A 16,708-nucleotide genomic window follows, 5' to 3' on the forward strand; every position below is an offset into this window, starting at 1 on the left:
GCTGTTCGTGGTTTATACTGAAATGCGTTTCAAACAGCTGCAGTGTTGCCTCAGTGACAGGAAACTATGGTGGTTAGCAGCTTCCTGTTTGTAGTGCTGTCGGTCTTTTTAAAGGAAACAAGGCTGTCACACCCTAACAGGGCATCTATGGTGTTATCTATGAGTTTGAGGGGTGTGTGTGCAGTTTTCACTGTAATGTGTGATCTAGGTTGTCTGGTATGCCTATGACCCTGTCAGTGTTTCAGTAGATGTAGTCATCTGCTTTATCCAAAACTCGTGTTTTATGAACCTGCAAAATGCATAGCTGCAAATGTTTAAGAAAAGGCATGGCAGTCGCTTCATGTGACCCTGAAATAGAATACCAAAATAGGGATGACTTAAAATGCATTTTTAGACTCAAGTTCAACAGCATGACTGTGACTGCAGACTTGATAAAGCTTCATGATTCAAAGAGATTGTTTCTCATGAATACACTTTTCACACTTTTTATTTCTGACATGCTCATGCAGCAATTCCGGTCCTGACTTTATATGGTAGCAGAAAAGAGAAGGAGGTTTTTTAAAACTGTGGTGTCACGGTGAACTAAACAGACTTTTGACCCATCTGTAACTTTCATGGTTTGTGTACGCACCTGATTGCCTCTGTGATGCCTAAAGTGAGCCGTAGGAGCTCAGTGTCTTGCTCAGGAAAACTTCAGCAGGATACATGGATGTGGACCTAGCACACTTTCTGCTTTACTGTAAGTCTCTGTGACACCTGCAGGTGTTTTCCACGCCACTCTTTACTTTTCCTCTGTGCTGAAATTATCTGCTCAGTTGCATAAGACTGGGACTAGTACTCTGGGAGGAGGTCGCATTAGTATGTAATGTCAAGGATTGATACTGTGCTATCCTGTGAACTGGTGTGAACTTATTCCAAGATGAAATGTCTATTTGATACTTAGAAGGACATAAAAATGAGTCAGAAGTTCTGAAAATGTTATCTGGTGAACAACAGGGTCAATATTTGAACATTCTCAACTATATCCACTAAAATGTGACCATTTTAGAGGAAGAAGGCAAAAGCTAGATATTAATGTTAAGCGCATTGAGGCAGGTTTGTTAGCACAGGCGTTTGTTGGTGAATCTCTTCTTCTGAAACACCAGATGTGAAGTTTTGCACTCTGACAACATAGGCTTACTCATGTTTTGGAGGGTTTCTTGTGGAGGTCACAGTACATGTGTCCCAGACAGCTGGTTTGAATTTAGAATGAGATGCTGCCTGACTGAGGCGATGCCCCAGCAGTACCAAAGAGGAAGCTGTAAAAGACTGTGGACGGTCCCGGCTTGACGTTGCGCAATAAACTTCCATCTTTAGCTGTAAAAAGAATTTAGATCAGCTCTTTATGCGAACTCGGAGAGAAATAAAGTTCAGGTCTGCTCTTTTATTGTCTTATTTCCTCTTAATGATTCTTCTATTCAACACGTGAAAAATATTCACGCAGCATAAAGGCTGACAAGAACACAGTGACAGAATACAGCTGTAAGACTGCAGAATGTATATCAAACTCAAATGACATGAACAACAAAACACACATAGCTCACTGTTCCCAACTTTTCTGTCAAGAAAGCAAATAGGCTTATTTTGCATGTTGCAAGTAAGTATTTTAAATTACAGCAACAAAAACGGGTTTTTATTAGACTATATCTTCAATGTGGTGAACTTTTTATTTCCTTTGAATAGCAAGTTGACTTCCCTACGAGTGCTGATTACAAAACTGATCAAGTCACTGAACAGGAATTAGACAGTGGACAGACAGCACAAATAATTTGCCAAACAAAATGATCAATCATTCTCTGCTTCTAGCTTTTTTTTCTACTTCATATCATGGTAAAAGTACTTAATTTAGCATTCACAGTATTCTGGCTGCAACATTTTATACAAAGCATAAGTGAAAGATGAAAAGAGCATTGAAATTGTCTCATTAGTTTGGTGTATGTCATGTCTTTATTTGAGTCGTTTCTATATGTTGTGAAGCTGAATGAGGAAAGAGGCTGGATTTTGTAACGGTGTTACAGATAGAACCAAAACTTAACACACCCTACCTTGAACAACCTTTCTTTCAGGGTATATTGAACAGTATGTCAAAAACATCTATGATGCAACCTTTGGTCTGTTGTCTCCAGACTTGCATGTGAACAGAACCAGCCGGTGACAAACTATCTCCTTAAGCAAGGTCGTGGTTTGGACACGTGACCTGACACCTTCAGCCATAAAAGCCTGAGATCGTCCCCGTTAGGTTCACACCGTTGGACATTATGAGGGGGCTGCTCGCATTCGCCGCGCTGTTCGTGGCCGTTCTCGGCAAGGAGACATTCGAGGGGTAAGTGGGCCTGACAAAACATCTCACTGCTGAGTAGAGGGATAATGGATTGTATACATAGCACTGTGCAGAGGTTTGGAATTCTATGAATAAGGTGAGGATGCTTTAAGAAAGAACCCATGAATAGATTTTGTCAGCAGGTGCGACCCACAAAGTCTTGTGTTATTGGAACCTATCCTGGAAATGTTATCATTATGAATGGAACCCCAGCCCATAATAATACTTATTAATCATCATTCTTTGATTGAATCACTAATTTTTTATTCAACATGCAGTCAAAATAGAGCAGAAAAGGCTAAATCATACAGCATACAATATATATCACACAGGGCAGTGTTCTTGTGTGTGACAATGAGCCCCATAAAGTAGAAGGAAGGGTTCAAATGGAGGGTCCTTTATTTTCAGATGAAGCTGCTTGACGCCCATAATCTCTCAAACTCACAAATCTCGAATCTTGACTGATTACTGAATGCAGAGTGAGCCTTAAAATGTGATCTCTCTCGTCAATATGTTTCCGTACACGTACACATTCCGCATCATTAGCAGCTAATACTAATGTTGCGTAACATTATGTAAAGGTACGCTGTAGCTCAATGATAGCACCATGAAATGGCAACATATATAGATTAAAAAAAGTAGTGTGCCAAGCATAAACCCTTGGGGAACACACAATTGCCTGGAGAAATTCCTGTGGTCCTTCTGTGGACATAAGTCGTCTCTGTAGCACCTTCATGTCTGGAGCTCCTAAAACTATCATTACGAAATTGTGAATGGATCCAGTTGTTGCCTCCCAATACAAGCTGGTTCCGACGCCTAAACCGCAACACTTTCACAATAAACACAAAGGTTGTTAATTTTTCTTAGGAACTTTACAAAGCCAGCAAAAGGAACCTGAATTGAGTAAAAGGTTGTGAAATGCTGCAGTTCTCTTTTCGCAGACATCAAGTCCTTCGAATTATTCCCAAGGATGATGTCCAGTTGTCTCTTATCAAGGACTTGGAGGAGATGGCACAGTTTGAGGTAAATTATTACTCAGTGATATACATTTAGAACACAGTCCAGAGAGCACATATTCAGGAATGATTATTATTATTTTTTTTTTTGCTTTTTATTCCCCCTGAAAGAAAACATGTTCTGTGTGATATTTGTGTCCGTTCAGCTGGACTTTTGGAGGGGATTGACTCTTGCGGGCTCTCCCGTGGATGTCAGGGTTCCCTTCCACGGCCTGCAGTCTGTCAAAATGTACCTCGAGACCCAGAACATCGAGTACTCCATCATGATTGAAGATCTGCAGGTAGGATATCGCTTTAAAAGTTTATATATATATATTTTTTTTTAATTTAATTTAATTTTATATATCTAATATAAAAATAATCTGTTAATGTGCAGCTTAAGTGTGAATGATGTTATTTTCTTGCAGGCGATGCTGGACATGGAGCGGGAGGAGATGGAGTCTGCTGCTCGTTTTGCTGCGCCCAGAACCACTGATAGCTACGACTACGCCAACTATCACACCCTCAGTGAGGTTAGTGCACACATTTACTCTGCCAAGAACAAGTTTTATCTTCGTACTTAAATAGTTACTTTTGACTTTATTCAACAAAGTAAGCAGGCCCTTTGAAATGATCTGCAGTTAAATCTTAAGATCTTCCCGTCTTACTATTGTGAACAAACCCAATCAGTTTGCCGTAACAACTCACAAACCTTCTTGTCAAACTGAGTACATCGGTTAAACATCCAGAGTTTTAAAAAAAAGATTGGCTTCTTTATTCTAATGACTCGAGAAGCATCTGGTGATGTGATCCATACCCACTACATAAATACAATAGTGCATGTAGAACATAGTTAATGAGCCTTACGGCAACTGTAAATTAGTTGCACAGTTGTTTAGTATCTAATAAACGCACTTTACTTGCAAACTCACCATCATTATCTATACCAATAAAACACTTAACTGTTGCATCCTAAAATAACTTTGACAAAAACACATTTAAACCTCATTCAAGATCAGGCTGTGCTATAGAACTGCCTTATGTTTCGTGTGTATTAAGAGTAGGATTTTGTCTTTGTTTCAGATCTACAGTTTCCAGGACATGCTGGTGGCTGAGAATCCCAGCTTGGTCAGCAAGATAGTGATCGGTCAGAGCTACCAGGGCCGTCCCCTGAATGTTCTCAAGGTAAGAAAAAGAAACAAGTTGAGTCCAGGTAATGAAGATTTTGACGTCTGCTTTATGAAGAATGACTAAATCTGCATTTTGATTAAGACATTTCCTCTCGATGCTGCTTATTCACTTTTTCCTTTCCTGTGTCTCAGTTCAGCACTGGTGGAACCAACCGTCCCGCCATCTGGATCGACACAGGTATCCACTCCAGAGAGTGGGTCACTCAGGCCAGCGGCACCTGGTTTGCCAAGAAGGTGCTTTGATTGTCGTGACATGGTCGACGTTGTTTGATTCTTCTTCGTATATGCAGCCTCTGAGCTCTAACATGCATTTTTTTGTCATCAGATTGTGACTGACTATGGACATGACCCTGCCATCACTGCCATCCTCGACAACATGGACATCTTCCTGGAGATTGTGACCAACCCTGATGGATTCTACTACACCCATACCACCGTGAGTCAGTCCCAATGTTTAGTCATATTCAGGTGTTTCGTTCATGACTTTCATTCATGCTACACTTAAAATTCTTCAACAAACCTAAATTTGTTATTCCAGCAAATAATAGGTCCAAGAAACTAAACACAACCAGAATTACATGGATAGAAGGGAAAATCTAAATGTGAAGAATTAAGAAATTATGGTGATGTTTTCAGAACCGTATGTGGCGTAAGACCAGGAAGCCCAACCCCGGCTCTACCTGCGTTGGAGTCGATCCCAACAGAAACTGGGATGCCGGTTTTGGAGGTGATGTCATTTTTGTTGCTGAAATGTGCTAAAACTTGACATGTAGACTGATGACAGGGCAGCATTATAGAAAGATTGTTAACATTTTCTGATTAACCTATATTTAAAGTTACATCATAGAGATTTTAAGCATTCATCATTACTGCCACAAAGCCACTGTTGATGCGACCACCAGGGGGCGCCAAATGACCATTCATTATAATATAACTTATCTTCGAGGAAGTTGCGAGGTGGGGCCAGCTATCATAGGGTGAGAGCATGGGTGCAGATCCCGGGGGGGATGGGGGGGACATGTCCCCCCCAATTTGTGAAAAACATGAATTGTCCCCCCCAATAAAAATTATTCGAAATTGAACAAATGTATTTTCAGACTTCACATTCTTCACATTTTACATTCACATCTAAAAAGAAATGATTGGTATGGTGCCATGGTACGAGTTGCATACCGACAAAAAACAAAAATCACTTTTGTGTCCCCCCCAATCCTGACATCGGATCTACACCCCTGGGTGAGAGGCAGGGTACAACCAGGACAGGTTGCCAGTTTATGGCAGGGCTAACACAGAAAGACAAACAACCATTCATATGCCCATGCACACCTACGGGCAGTTTAGTTTCACCAGCTAACCTAACAAACATGTCTTTGGAGAAAGCTGCAGAAAACTCAAGCGGGCACCAGTGCTATCCACTACACCACTGTGCTGCATTATTAGTATTACTTATGCTTATTTTACCTACTAAATCAGAAGTTTTAGGTTGTTTTTTTTTTTAATGTGGCATGTGTTTGTCTGTATTTGTCATACTGATATATAGGAGCTGGTGCCAGTAACAACCCCTGCTCAGAGACCTACTTTGGACCCAGTCCTCACTCCGAGTCTGAGGTCAAGTCCATTGTTGACTTTGTGAAGTCCCACAGCAACATCAAGGCCTTCATCTCCATCCACGCCTACTCTCAGATGCTCCTGTACCCCTACGGTTACACCTATACTGCAGCCCCAGATCATGCTGAGCTGGTACAAAAAGCACTCTCTGACTTTGAATATACATATATATATATATTTTATGTCCAAAACTAAGCGAGAACATGCAACATCAACATGTATCATGGTAATCTTTTTCTCCAGCACAGTCTGGCTGAGAAAGCCATCACTGACCTGGCCTCCCTGTACGGCACCAAGTACACATACGGCAGCATCATCAGCACCATCTGTAAGTTTCTAAAACACTGCCCACAGTACAGACTCATTGATACTTTATAGTATTAAATCAGTCCTCTTTATTTCACTTTTATGTTCATTATTGTATGAGTAAAGATAAACATAGTAAAAAAAACACATCAATTTATACTGTTTTATGTGGAATAAGTATGAATAACAGCTCATGAATCTAGTCTGCTGCCTAATACCATTGAGCCTTCATCTATGGTTCACCATAAAGCGAGAAAGTTCTATTCTCTAATAGGGAAATTATTTCACTGTGGTTACTTTTCTCTTTGCAGTTTGACATATCATATATTCAGTAAAGTTTTTGGTATTATTAAGTCAATGAAATGCCTGCTTCTTAAAATCACCACTTCATGTACAGTGGATTGTTTCAATTCAAGATATTACAGCTTGCAGGCTGGAATTATTTTCAATTAGAGTAAATTAACAGCAGTGTAAAATATAAATTGGATTAAAAAAGAGGGTCAGGCTCTTGACTGTTTGACAGTGTTGTGGCTGCTACCTGTTTCTAACGATGCCTGTTTCAATTGTAGACCAAGCCAGCGGCAGCACCGTTGACTGGACCTACAACCAGGGTATCAAGTACTCTTACACCTTCGAGCTGAGGGACACCGGCCGCTACGGCTTCACCCTGCCTGCCAAGCAGATCATCCCCACCGCCCAGGAGACCTGGCTGGCTCTCATGGCCATCATGGATCACACCTTCAAGAACCCATACTAGTGTGTGTGTGTGTGTGTGTGTGGAGACCTCACTGTTGGCAAGTGTCACCTTTAAAGTGTTCCAGGCTAAAATAACTCTCGCTGTCACACTCTGTGACTCTGTTGACTTCCCGAGAACCGCAGACAAGCAAATAAACATGCAAACACAACCGCTGAGGCTTTTTTGGGTTTTTATTCTGAGCATGTTTCCAAGATCACGCACACAAGAATGTTTTTATGTATTTTATAGCTCTCATATGGCAGTGCTGCTTCAGCTGTAACAGAGAACAAGCGGAAACAACTTTCATGTCACGCAGTAGGAATCCTTCTTAAATTCAGAACAGGACTTTATCCCAAATGATACTAATCAATCACTTGCCATCATTACACTGTTGTGCCTCTTCTCGGCTCTTTCTCATTTCTTTTATTGTCCTGAGAAAGCGTGGCTGCTCACGCAACATAAAAGGAAAGAGGAACTGAGGCACTGTGACAAAATACAGTGTTACAACGTTAGGTCAAATGAAAACAACCGACAACAGAATCACCAAAACCATACTGTACTGGGGAAAACTAAAAAAATAAGAGCATTATTGTCACTGATGACACCCCCATGAATGTTTTTTGAAGTATACTTATTTAATTGCAGAATACTAGTGCCATTCTCATTTAGTACCCTTATGATAAACAGGAAGTACTGTTTAGCTTACATAACCAAACAGCCTAGCACATTTCAGAGGTAGTATCCAACATGTAGCATTTCTAAATCTCACTATGGCTTCCTATAAGTTATGCAGCTGAGGGCTGTAGCTTCTTATTTGAAAGAAAGAAAGAATGAAAGAAAGAAAGCAAAATGTAATGACCAAGCAAAAGGTCATTACTGGATATCCTCTGATGTTTCCTTATTAGAAATGATTACTGCAACAAAAATGATTGGACATGTGCAGAAACCTTGCTCTGTATGTTTGTTCTACACACTGGTGTTCTCACCAACCACGTTTGTGGAAAACGTTCACGTGTACTGCAAATACTGCAACACTGTAAACACTTGAGACCCATTTAAGATAATAAGGCCTTGCCAAACAGTTGGTTGGTTGTACCAGTGATAAATAAATAAAAAAAAAACTGATCTCTGACTGCCTTTTGCCTTTGGAAACAGCGGGGATGGGAGTACACCTGCTCCAACTAGGTTCCACAAAATCACTGAGGTTAGTTTACAGTTTACATTACCACACCTTTTATCCAAGTGGCTTTTTCAGTTGAATGACTGGTAGATTCAGATTCAGATTCAGAGAACTTTATTTGTCCCCGGGGGGCAATTTGAGGCACAAGTGAGCAGCTTAACATGCAAGTACAGACATTTTAGGGAGGGTTTTTAACATCTGTGACTGGTGCACACTTGAGGTCGCAGGTGACAGGTCTGTTAATGACCTGTTACTCACCTGCAATTAGAGGATGTTGGTATCCTTTTTTTCACAATTAGTGGTTAGCTGTTAAAAGCTAGAAACTCTCCAGACTCAAGGTGTGAATGGGGGTGAAACATTTTGGGGACAGATGTTAACGGAGCTCTGTGTAGAAAGCTGAGATAAAACGAAAATGGTATCATGTTTGGGGATGTTAGAGCTCTTCGTTGACTGTCAAAATTGAGTAAATGAACAGTTAGTCACTTTAACAGAGCTTCAAATAAATGGCAAATATATCACCATAAACAAGGACATTGAAAGTATGATGAAAAACCATACACTTTAGGCAGCACTCCAGGCACTATGTCTAGAAAACACCAGGTAATTGTCATCTCTTTGTTAATACCACCTTTACAGTGAAGCATGTAATATGCTTCTCAGCAACACAGACAGGGAGACTGGTCAGGAAGGAACCGAAAGAATGGTGAATACAGCCAAATACAGAAAGCTTGGAGACCTTCAGTCTCATGACAGGGCCGTATCTGTAGAGAGAACTGATGATGGGAGCTTAGATCGCCCCCATACAAACTGATGTCACTTGAAAAAGTCTGCCAGGAAGAATGGGATACACTGCCCGAAACCAGGTGGAAAAAAAATGTTGAAGAATTAGCTCCAGAGCTGTAACTGCTTTCAAAATAAGATTTCAGTTTCTGATCTTTAAAAGAAAAGTATTTACAACTTAGATAACTGAGTCTGAGTCTAAAAAGAGAGGTTTTCTGGTGTGCTTAATTAAATATTATGTATCAAAATAGGTTCCTGTAAACTTTCCAAAATCTAGCCTCCTGTTACCTGTTCACAATTGTCTCGTACACAAAGAAACAACTCTGACACAACAAACAATTCTAAACTTTATTCAGCGTTCATTTACACACAAAATCATGTAACCACTTGGTTAGTGTCAGTTAAGACTGATGGTAACAACAGATTGTTTGTTAGAAAAAAAGGACTGCAGATAAGTCCGTATTTTCATAAGATGCACTTCACAGGCTTTGTGGACGTATCCATGGAAAGAAGATCAGGCACATGCACAAATTCACAAACATGCCCAAAAACACAAAGAAGGCCACAAATCAGCAATACTGTCCTTGACAAGGTTCCTATATGAAATGAGATGCTTCTATAACTATTTTACAGTCATAACAGAATGCCCACTTCTTTCCAACAGTGATTGTTTTTCTGTGCACATCTGATTAGTGAAGGCCTGCATTAAAAAGTTAGTGTGGTCAACTTGCAGTACGTCTGACTTACAAACACTAAAAAAAGCAGATGACGAACTGCACATAAAGGCTGTCGGTGTACCATCGTGACAGGATGATGCGTATTACAAAAATACAGCACTACTTTACAAAACGGATCAAGCTCTGTAACACTATTTGTACAGTACACACATTATTACACTTCACGTAATACGGAGATTCCCACCATATCCTTCATGTCATATTAACATTCAGCTGTCCTGGTTCCTGCAAGAAAACTGTCAGATTTGAACAGGTTGTCCTCAGAAATAAGTGATTTGTGTGTTTCAAGGAATGTCAAGTGCAAAAACAATTGTTCTGAGAGCCATTAATAGGATATTCTGACATAGTGAAAGTGACATGTCAATATGCAAATTTGCTATGGTTGTCCCGATTTAAACTTAATTATGGTTTGAATATATTGATTGGTGTTGGGTGGGAGTGTAAATAATTTACCAATTGTGAAACAGAGGAGAAAATAGAAATAAGTTATGACCCTTCTTGTACATCTGTCAGACTGTGACCAGAGTTTCTTTAACTTGACATAAAAGGAATTTATGTTGGAGGTATGTTTGTTTGTATGCATTTGTGCAGTGGAAGCGAGGGGAGGGCGTTATTTCCAAGGTCTACTGCTCTGAACCCTGGCGCTGTCTCTCCCGCATGTAGAGGAACTCTGACGGCTGGACGCTTTAGACTGGGAGCTGCTCGTGGACATGCAGCTGGACATGCGGCTGGACATGCGACCTGCAGTAAACAGCCAGAGCAAAAATAACATTTGTCAGTGCAGCTTTCTCTAAGCGAAAGCCAGGTTCATGACTTCAAGCAGCCTGATAACACAATTTCATGGAGCAAGTGGTGCAAATCTTCGGGATTCAAATGAAGAAGGATGGGCCACAGAGAACTGTTTCAGTCCTATTTTATGATGGAGACTGATTTTAAATCAGACTGTAGTGTCTTGAGTTTCTAACAATGTACTCTTACTGTTTGAGTTACTGGGGATGAGAATCTCCTCTAGCTGCTCCTGGATCTTGGACAGCTCATCCGATGTAAACCGCCATCTCTTCTCTGCTTCCTGGGCCGGCCGTTGTGGCGCAGTGGATTTCTTCTCCTTGGAGGATGAGGGAGAGGACAGGCACGAGGTGGGGAGGGAGCCCGTCGTCAACCCGCTAGGAAATTTCTGCGCAATTACCTTGAGACCTGGGAGTGGAGGAAAGAGGGAGACAATGGTGATATTCAGACATGGAACAGGGCTGGCTGTCAATATTTTATTTTTATATCAGTTAAAGTGTTTGAAATACAACCTGCTTCAGCTCAAGCATTGCAGCGCTGCAGAGGCAAATGATACAATTTGGTGGTGACAGAAAAGAGGTTTTAAACACCCTTAAATGGTCTTCAATGTGCACATGATGCACTATTTTATTAAAATGGGGCTTTGGAAGATGTTTTTGTAATTACTATAAATCTGCCGTAAGATTTATAAAAGCTTTTCTAGCAGCTTTTCAGATCTGATCTCGGTTTTGCCTTCTGTATGCAAATAAACATCATTTGGGGCACAGTAGAATATTTTAACAGCAGCTGCCTCTAACTGCTCTCCATCGATGTTTCACAACCACAAACAGCGCAGTTTTTATGCGTGTGTACAGCTACAGGAATATACGTCCCAGACCTCCTCCAAATGTGGTCAGAGATCGGATCTCTCAAATGCGTCCTCAAAGCTTCATGGGTGTGTTCACACCTGCACTTTAAGCTGGTCACTTGTGATCAGATTGTCAAGGATGTTAATGCAAGGTCTGAGGTTTCTTACCTCCACATAGCATAAACAGGTTCTCGAATCCCCGTTCACACATGGTGGTAGCCGCCTGGCTCGCTATTCTCTCGTCTTCATCGTACACGATGATGATTTTCCCTGGTGCATTTTTCTACACAGCTTGTGGGTTAAGGTCAGCAGCTCAGTCACTGTGTTTTCAAAAGCCTTGATATTGATTTTACAACATGACAACATAGAGAAAAGGACTGGTACGTATTTTTGTAGCTTGTGTTGAAGGATACGTATTGCAGCACCTCTTTGGTGTAGGGGTTCATTGTTCGAGACAGCGTGGCAATGGGGAAACTGTGCGCTGTAGGAATGAAAGACAGTTAACTGTTTAGATGATTCACTGCATAAGGAGGTCGATAAACCGGCTGCATTTCCTCGACACCCACCGCTGATGATGTGGCAGCGGTCGTACTGCTCGCGTTCCCGCACGTCCAGCAGCAGGTAGGGGCAGTCGGGGTAAGGCCTGTCAGCTGGCTCGAGGCTGGACAGTACCTCATTCACCATCTTCTGATTGTTTCTGTCCAGGTTCAGTTCTCCCACACCACTGATAACGCTGCCAAAAGTCAAAGATTAGAGGCATGTGTTTAGTCTTCTTTCTCTCCATGGGTTTTGCTATGTACAGCTGTAGATTTCCTTCACAAATGCACAAATATTTTATGTGGACACATTGTGTACTTGTACTGTGATTCATTTATTACTTTTAGTCTCTCATGGGGGCTCAGTTGCAATAGCCCTAACCCTAACCCTATGAAGAGATAACTAGATATGAATATAGAATGCTAAATCATTATCACACAATAGCTGATTAAGAGACAGTTGCTAATGCAAATCAGTTTCTTACTTCTTACTGCAGAAAAAAGCATTTAGCTGGTAAAACCCAAGCTAGTCACAGAAAATGCATTGTGTTTTATAAATGAATTTGGCGCTTCCCTCTGTTGTTAACCATGTTGGTGGCCAGTGTCAACACAGTAATCTCCATATCTGCTGCTAATTTCTTCCAAAGATTAATTTTATATACTGGGGTGGAGTTAATCAGAACTCATTGCAGTAAATGTGCGAGTCAGACATAAGACGCAGCAGAAGGACACCACCTTCCCCTTGTGTAGGTTTACCCTACTGCCGCCCTACTTTCTGTCTCCATCTGTCCTTTCCACAAGGTGAACTTGACCTAAAAAAACACAATCTGCCGTCCCCGGAGAGGCCGCAGATAGAGTTACACTCGCGGGGTTCCTGTTTAAGCCGTAAGGGGGGAGACGATGCAAGTGAAAGAGCAGGGGACGACAAGAACAGACTGAGGGAAGTCCTTGTGTGGCACACATGAGGATGGGTGTGTGTGACAACCGGATGTCTTAAGGGACAAAAAAGTGGTGTGCAGCATAATGAGTGCAGACAAACACTGGATGATGGGTGTAGGGTTACAGGCGGGCTGCTTGCAGTTAAGGTAGTGATTGTTGGGTGCTGGGTGTGTCTGAGGCTGACAGTGTAAGATTATGGTAGAATATATAACATCGTACAGGTGGTAAAATGTTTCATATTTACTCAGGCCACAGATGTGTTTTTAGAAGAATTTTGGACATATGTCAAAGATTTCTTGGAATCTTCATAGATAGATAGCGGTAGAGGTCATGTGATTAGGGTAAACTGACCCTTTAAAACCAGTATTTTTTATCTAACCTATCAGCTACTCAACTGGCAAACTCGTAAATTAGACTCCTGAACACATCTGTCAGGCACTACTCTACCAGAAAACCAGTCCAACTTCAAATAAGAAGTACTTGCTGTCACAATTATTGTCATTTTGGGTAAAGCTTGTTGGTGTCCTTTGGTGTTGGTGTACAAGTTAACGCAGAGGCTACAATGACAACGCAGACCCCTACGCAGAGCCTGGGCAGACCCTAGCGCTGTAACTGACGTGCACCTCCCCAGAAATGTAACTGCTTGGTAGTAGCGTAAAAACTACTGCTTGGTAGTAGCGTATATGTGCTTTAGTATGTCCGGCTGCTTCCCCCAGAGGTACAAACTCCGCTTATGGCTTTACAGGGTGTGACAATGTACAGTACCTCAGAAGTGTTGACCTGGCAGAGTAGCAGATTTCCCGGCACTCTCCTGCATCCTGGCGGTCTGACAGGGGAGACGCCTGTGGGGAGCCATTGGTGTGTTCGGACAGACAGTCCAGGTCTGCATCAGACACCACCGAAAGACCATCTGCAAATCAGTAGCATACATTAGAGTATATGCAGATCAAATGCAGAAACAAATAAGTAATTTCCTCCGTTGGGTTACCTTCTGGATGCTGTGATTCAATGTCATGCTCACTTTCATTCAAGTCTGAAACTGAGGCTACTTGAAGTATCTGGTGTGGGGGAAAAAATGAAATTAAAGATGAAGACAAACTGCAATCAAAATCAAAAGTAAGAGTCACAAAAAAGTTTAAATCGTAGTAAATGAGCACAACAAATAAAGCTAAATGCATCCACAGCCGTATGTCAAAAGCTTGTCTCGTCTCTCGGATAAGGATATGTATATGGATCAGGTTTGCTCACTGCATTTGCTCACCTCCACAACAAAGACCAACAAAGAGAGCTGCTAGCTGGACTTTCCATTGACTAAGACACAAATCGTGCAGAACATTACAGTGCTGCCAATACACCAACATCGCTGCTTACCAATTGTGCAAATGTTGTCACCTTTAACCGTTTGAAGATCTCATCTTTTCGATATCTGTAATCTTGAAAAAAGACACAAACACACCAATTTAACAGATGTAGTAACAGCAGAGAACCTCACAGTCACACTGAAAACAGTTTCTTTTCGATGACAGCTACAGTTGAGCATACACATTTGCCACAAAGTTAATTACTGTGACAGATTAAGTGTGAACATATAGACCATGAATACAGGCAATGTTCTTTTAGCGACTGAACTCTGCCAAATTACATCCAACTCACCTGGGTCTTGTAGGTCCTGATTTTCCTCATCTCCCTCTAATGCCTCACCGATGCGCAACTCTGCCCTGTCTGTTCCCATTCTACCTTCTATCCAAATCTGCCTCCACTACGCTTAAATCAAACTGCTCGGGCTGGTTTTTATCACTGCTGCTGATGCTAGCATTGACATCATAGCAACCTCAAAATCTCACACTCTAACAAAGAACCTGTTGGCACCTTAACAGCCTGTCCCCACAGTCTGAGTTCAGACCCACAGAGGAATAATTGTGGACAGTAGTACAATCCTCTTTTAGAGAAGGAAGGACTCAGTGTCATTTATCTCTGAGAAATCAGAGGACGACCACTGTCAACAAAGAACTTATTTAAATGGGAAATATCAGCGGGTTAGAACTTCTCTGCTTCCTAAGTACACAGTGGAATGGAAAAGAAACCCACAGATCCTGGGGAAAGGTGCCAAGTTGGCAAAATTTTACCTTAAACATGCAGTAAACTGTTCTCATGCACTTAACTGCAAGAAAAGACCTTTAGAAGGGATTATTTTGTCAGGACTGGATCGTGTGTGAGCTAGGCTATTTGATCCACTTGTTCACATTTTCACAGAACAGAAAGTGTTCATAAGCTGCCAGTGGACGGAACAAAAGTCATAGGTCGGATGGTTTAGGATGGCACTCCAGTAGCCCTGGGGATAGAGACTCTAATCTTTACTTACACGGACAAAACCGTGGTGTTTGTGCAGTGTCCTTTAGGAGGACACCCATGCTGCTGAGAATTTAATGTGTCTACCGAGCACCAAGAAAAGTGGAAAGATGATTCTTAGAGGCAGAAGTCAAAAGTGTTCATGTAAATACATACATGCAAATTATTTTAAAGTCAAGTTTAAGTCAAGTTTTTGACATATTCATTTCATGACAGAGATACCAATTCCAAAACACAGAAGCAAGAGAAAAACCTAAAAGATCTCAATTGTGTTTATGAAACTGTATAACATGCTCATGCACAGTTCCTTGTCATTTCCGGTTCCTCTTCGAATAATTACTCACTTCTTTTAATTTCCTCCAGTCTTTCCATATACTTCGTGAGGCTGCATCCTATCAAGTAAGACGTGACAGTTACATTCACAATGAAGAGGCAAAACGATCATTTCAACACTCAGAGGAACAATAAACTAAACAGGAATAGAAATCTCGTTAGTGCATCTGTACATGGCCACGGTACCTGTGTCCAGCTTTGTTTTGACGTGTTCATACTTGGCGTTTTTCGGTATCCTTTTCTTCATGTACTGCATGAAGGAAATCACAACACTGTCTTTATTTGGCCGTAAAACATGAAGTATGGCTTAGTAAGAAATCTCACAGCTTGGGAGCTTTAAGGAAAAGTGAATAACTCTGCAAACGGCATCATTTATACAGGTGCGCTGTCGTTGATATGGAAACTTAACCGTAGCTAACTTGCTAGCTTGCTAGGATAGCTACATTAGTTTTGGTTGGCCCACTTATATTCGCAGTAGCTTACATGAATTTAACAATAGCGCAGTTAGCTGATATATAAAACGATCAATGCTGTCATTTTACTAACGTTACCTTTGCACTGCCAAGTCCCCGATTCAGCGACATCTTTCCAAATCGAAATATCAAACATCTATTGAAAATTTTAATAATGTGATCGCTGATTCGCCAGCGCTTCCCCGCGGGCCAATCATTGAAGCCGATACTACGCCGCTCCACCAGCAGGGCAGTTTGACATGATATGGCTGGCTAGTTGCTTAGCAGCGGAAGACGCTCCACCTTGGTGACATGTTGCATTCACGGTTCATCATTTGTTGGTGAAAACAATGGTATGCTAATAAGTTGTGGATGTTTACGTTGTTACGTCGCTTTTTAACATTTTCTGTGATATGTTTGCACATTAACCACTTTTAGTTGCATAAACAATGCATTCAGGCTTGTTTTTATTTGAATCCAATACATCATAGCAGCTTTCAGTGTAGCTGGCACTCCCTGTATAATATTTTAATTCGTGAAGGGCTTAATTCAGTCGCTAACTCTACGTTTCTCAG

The 16,708-nt window shown here is 41.3% G+C and overlaps 2 protein-coding genes across 3 annotated transcripts; one reads left to right on the top strand and one right to left on the bottom strand.

Moving 5' to 3' along the window:
- Positions 1–217: 217 nt before the first annotated feature.
- On the top strand, positions 218–9,324 carry cpa5 (carboxypeptidase A5). Of its 2 annotated transcripts, XM_084554967.1 has the most exons (12): positions 218–739; positions 2,166–2,362; positions 3,301–3,382; positions 3,522–3,656; positions 3,783–3,887; positions 4,438–4,539; positions 4,677–4,778; positions 4,870–4,980; positions 5,181–5,271; positions 6,085–6,284; positions 6,396–6,480; positions 7,028–9,324. In XM_084554967.1, the coding sequence occupies exons 2-12, from the start codon at positions 2,298–2,300 to the stop codon at positions 7,213–7,215; spliced, it is 1,266 nt and encodes a 421-aa protein (XP_084411093.1). In that variant the 5' UTR covers positions 218–739; positions 2,166–2,297; the 3' UTR covers positions 7,216–9,324. The 2 variants fall into 2 exon arrangements, with proteins under 2 accessions (XP_084411093.1, XP_084411092.1); XM_084554966.1 differs by having other exon boundaries at positions 218–2,362.
- Positions 9,325–9,501: 177 nt separating this feature from the next.
- cep41 (centrosomal protein 41) lies at positions 9,502–15,955 on the bottom strand. The gene is made up of 10 exons (XM_084555154.1): positions 15,868–15,955; positions 15,693–15,740; positions 14,371–14,432; positions 13,988–14,057; positions 13,765–13,909; positions 12,091–12,257; positions 11,938–12,005; positions 11,693–11,807; positions 10,870–11,085; positions 9,502–10,632 (listed from the first exon to the last, which is right to left on the bottom strand). Exons 1-10 carry the CDS (start codon positions 15,935–15,937, stop codon positions 10,502–10,504), a joined length of 1,092 nt encoding a protein of 363 aa, XP_084411280.1. The 5' UTR covers positions 15,938–15,955; the 3' UTR covers positions 9,502–10,501.
- Between the last annotated feature and the right edge of the window lie 753 nt (positions 15,956–16,708).

This window comes from Chelon labrosus (genome assembly GCF_963514085.1).
Source record: "Chelon labrosus genome assembly, chromosome: 11".
NCBI lineage: Eukaryota > Metazoa > Chordata > Actinopteri > Mugiliformes > Mugilidae > Chelon > Chelon labrosus.

Bases quoted from the DNA above. Each gene is read 5' to 3' on its own strand.
- cpa5 (XM_084554966.1), top strand. From the start codon at position 2,298: ATGAGGGGGCTGCTCGCATTCGCCGCGCTGTTCGTGGCCGTTCTCGGC. The intron at 3,383-3,521 runs GTAAATTATTAC...GTGTCCGTTCAG, and splicing joins AGGAGATGGCACAGTTTGAG to CTGGACTTTTGGAGGGGATT. The intron at 6,481-7,027 runs GTAAGTTTCTAA...TTTCAATTGTAG, and splicing joins CAGCATCATCAGCACCATCT to ACCAAGCCAGCGGCAGCACC.
- cep41 (XM_084555154.1), bottom strand. From the start codon at position 15,937: ATGCAGTACATGAAGAAAAGGATACCGAAAAACGCCAAGTATGAACAC. The intron at 13,910-13,987 runs GTAACCCAACGG...ACTGATTTGCAG, and splicing joins TGAATCACAGCATCCAGAAG to ATGGTCTTTCGGTGGTGTCT. The intron at 11,086-11,692 runs GTAAGAAACCTC...CTCCACTCCCAG, and splicing joins CCTGTTTATGCTATGTGGAG to GTCTCAAGGTAATTGCGCAG.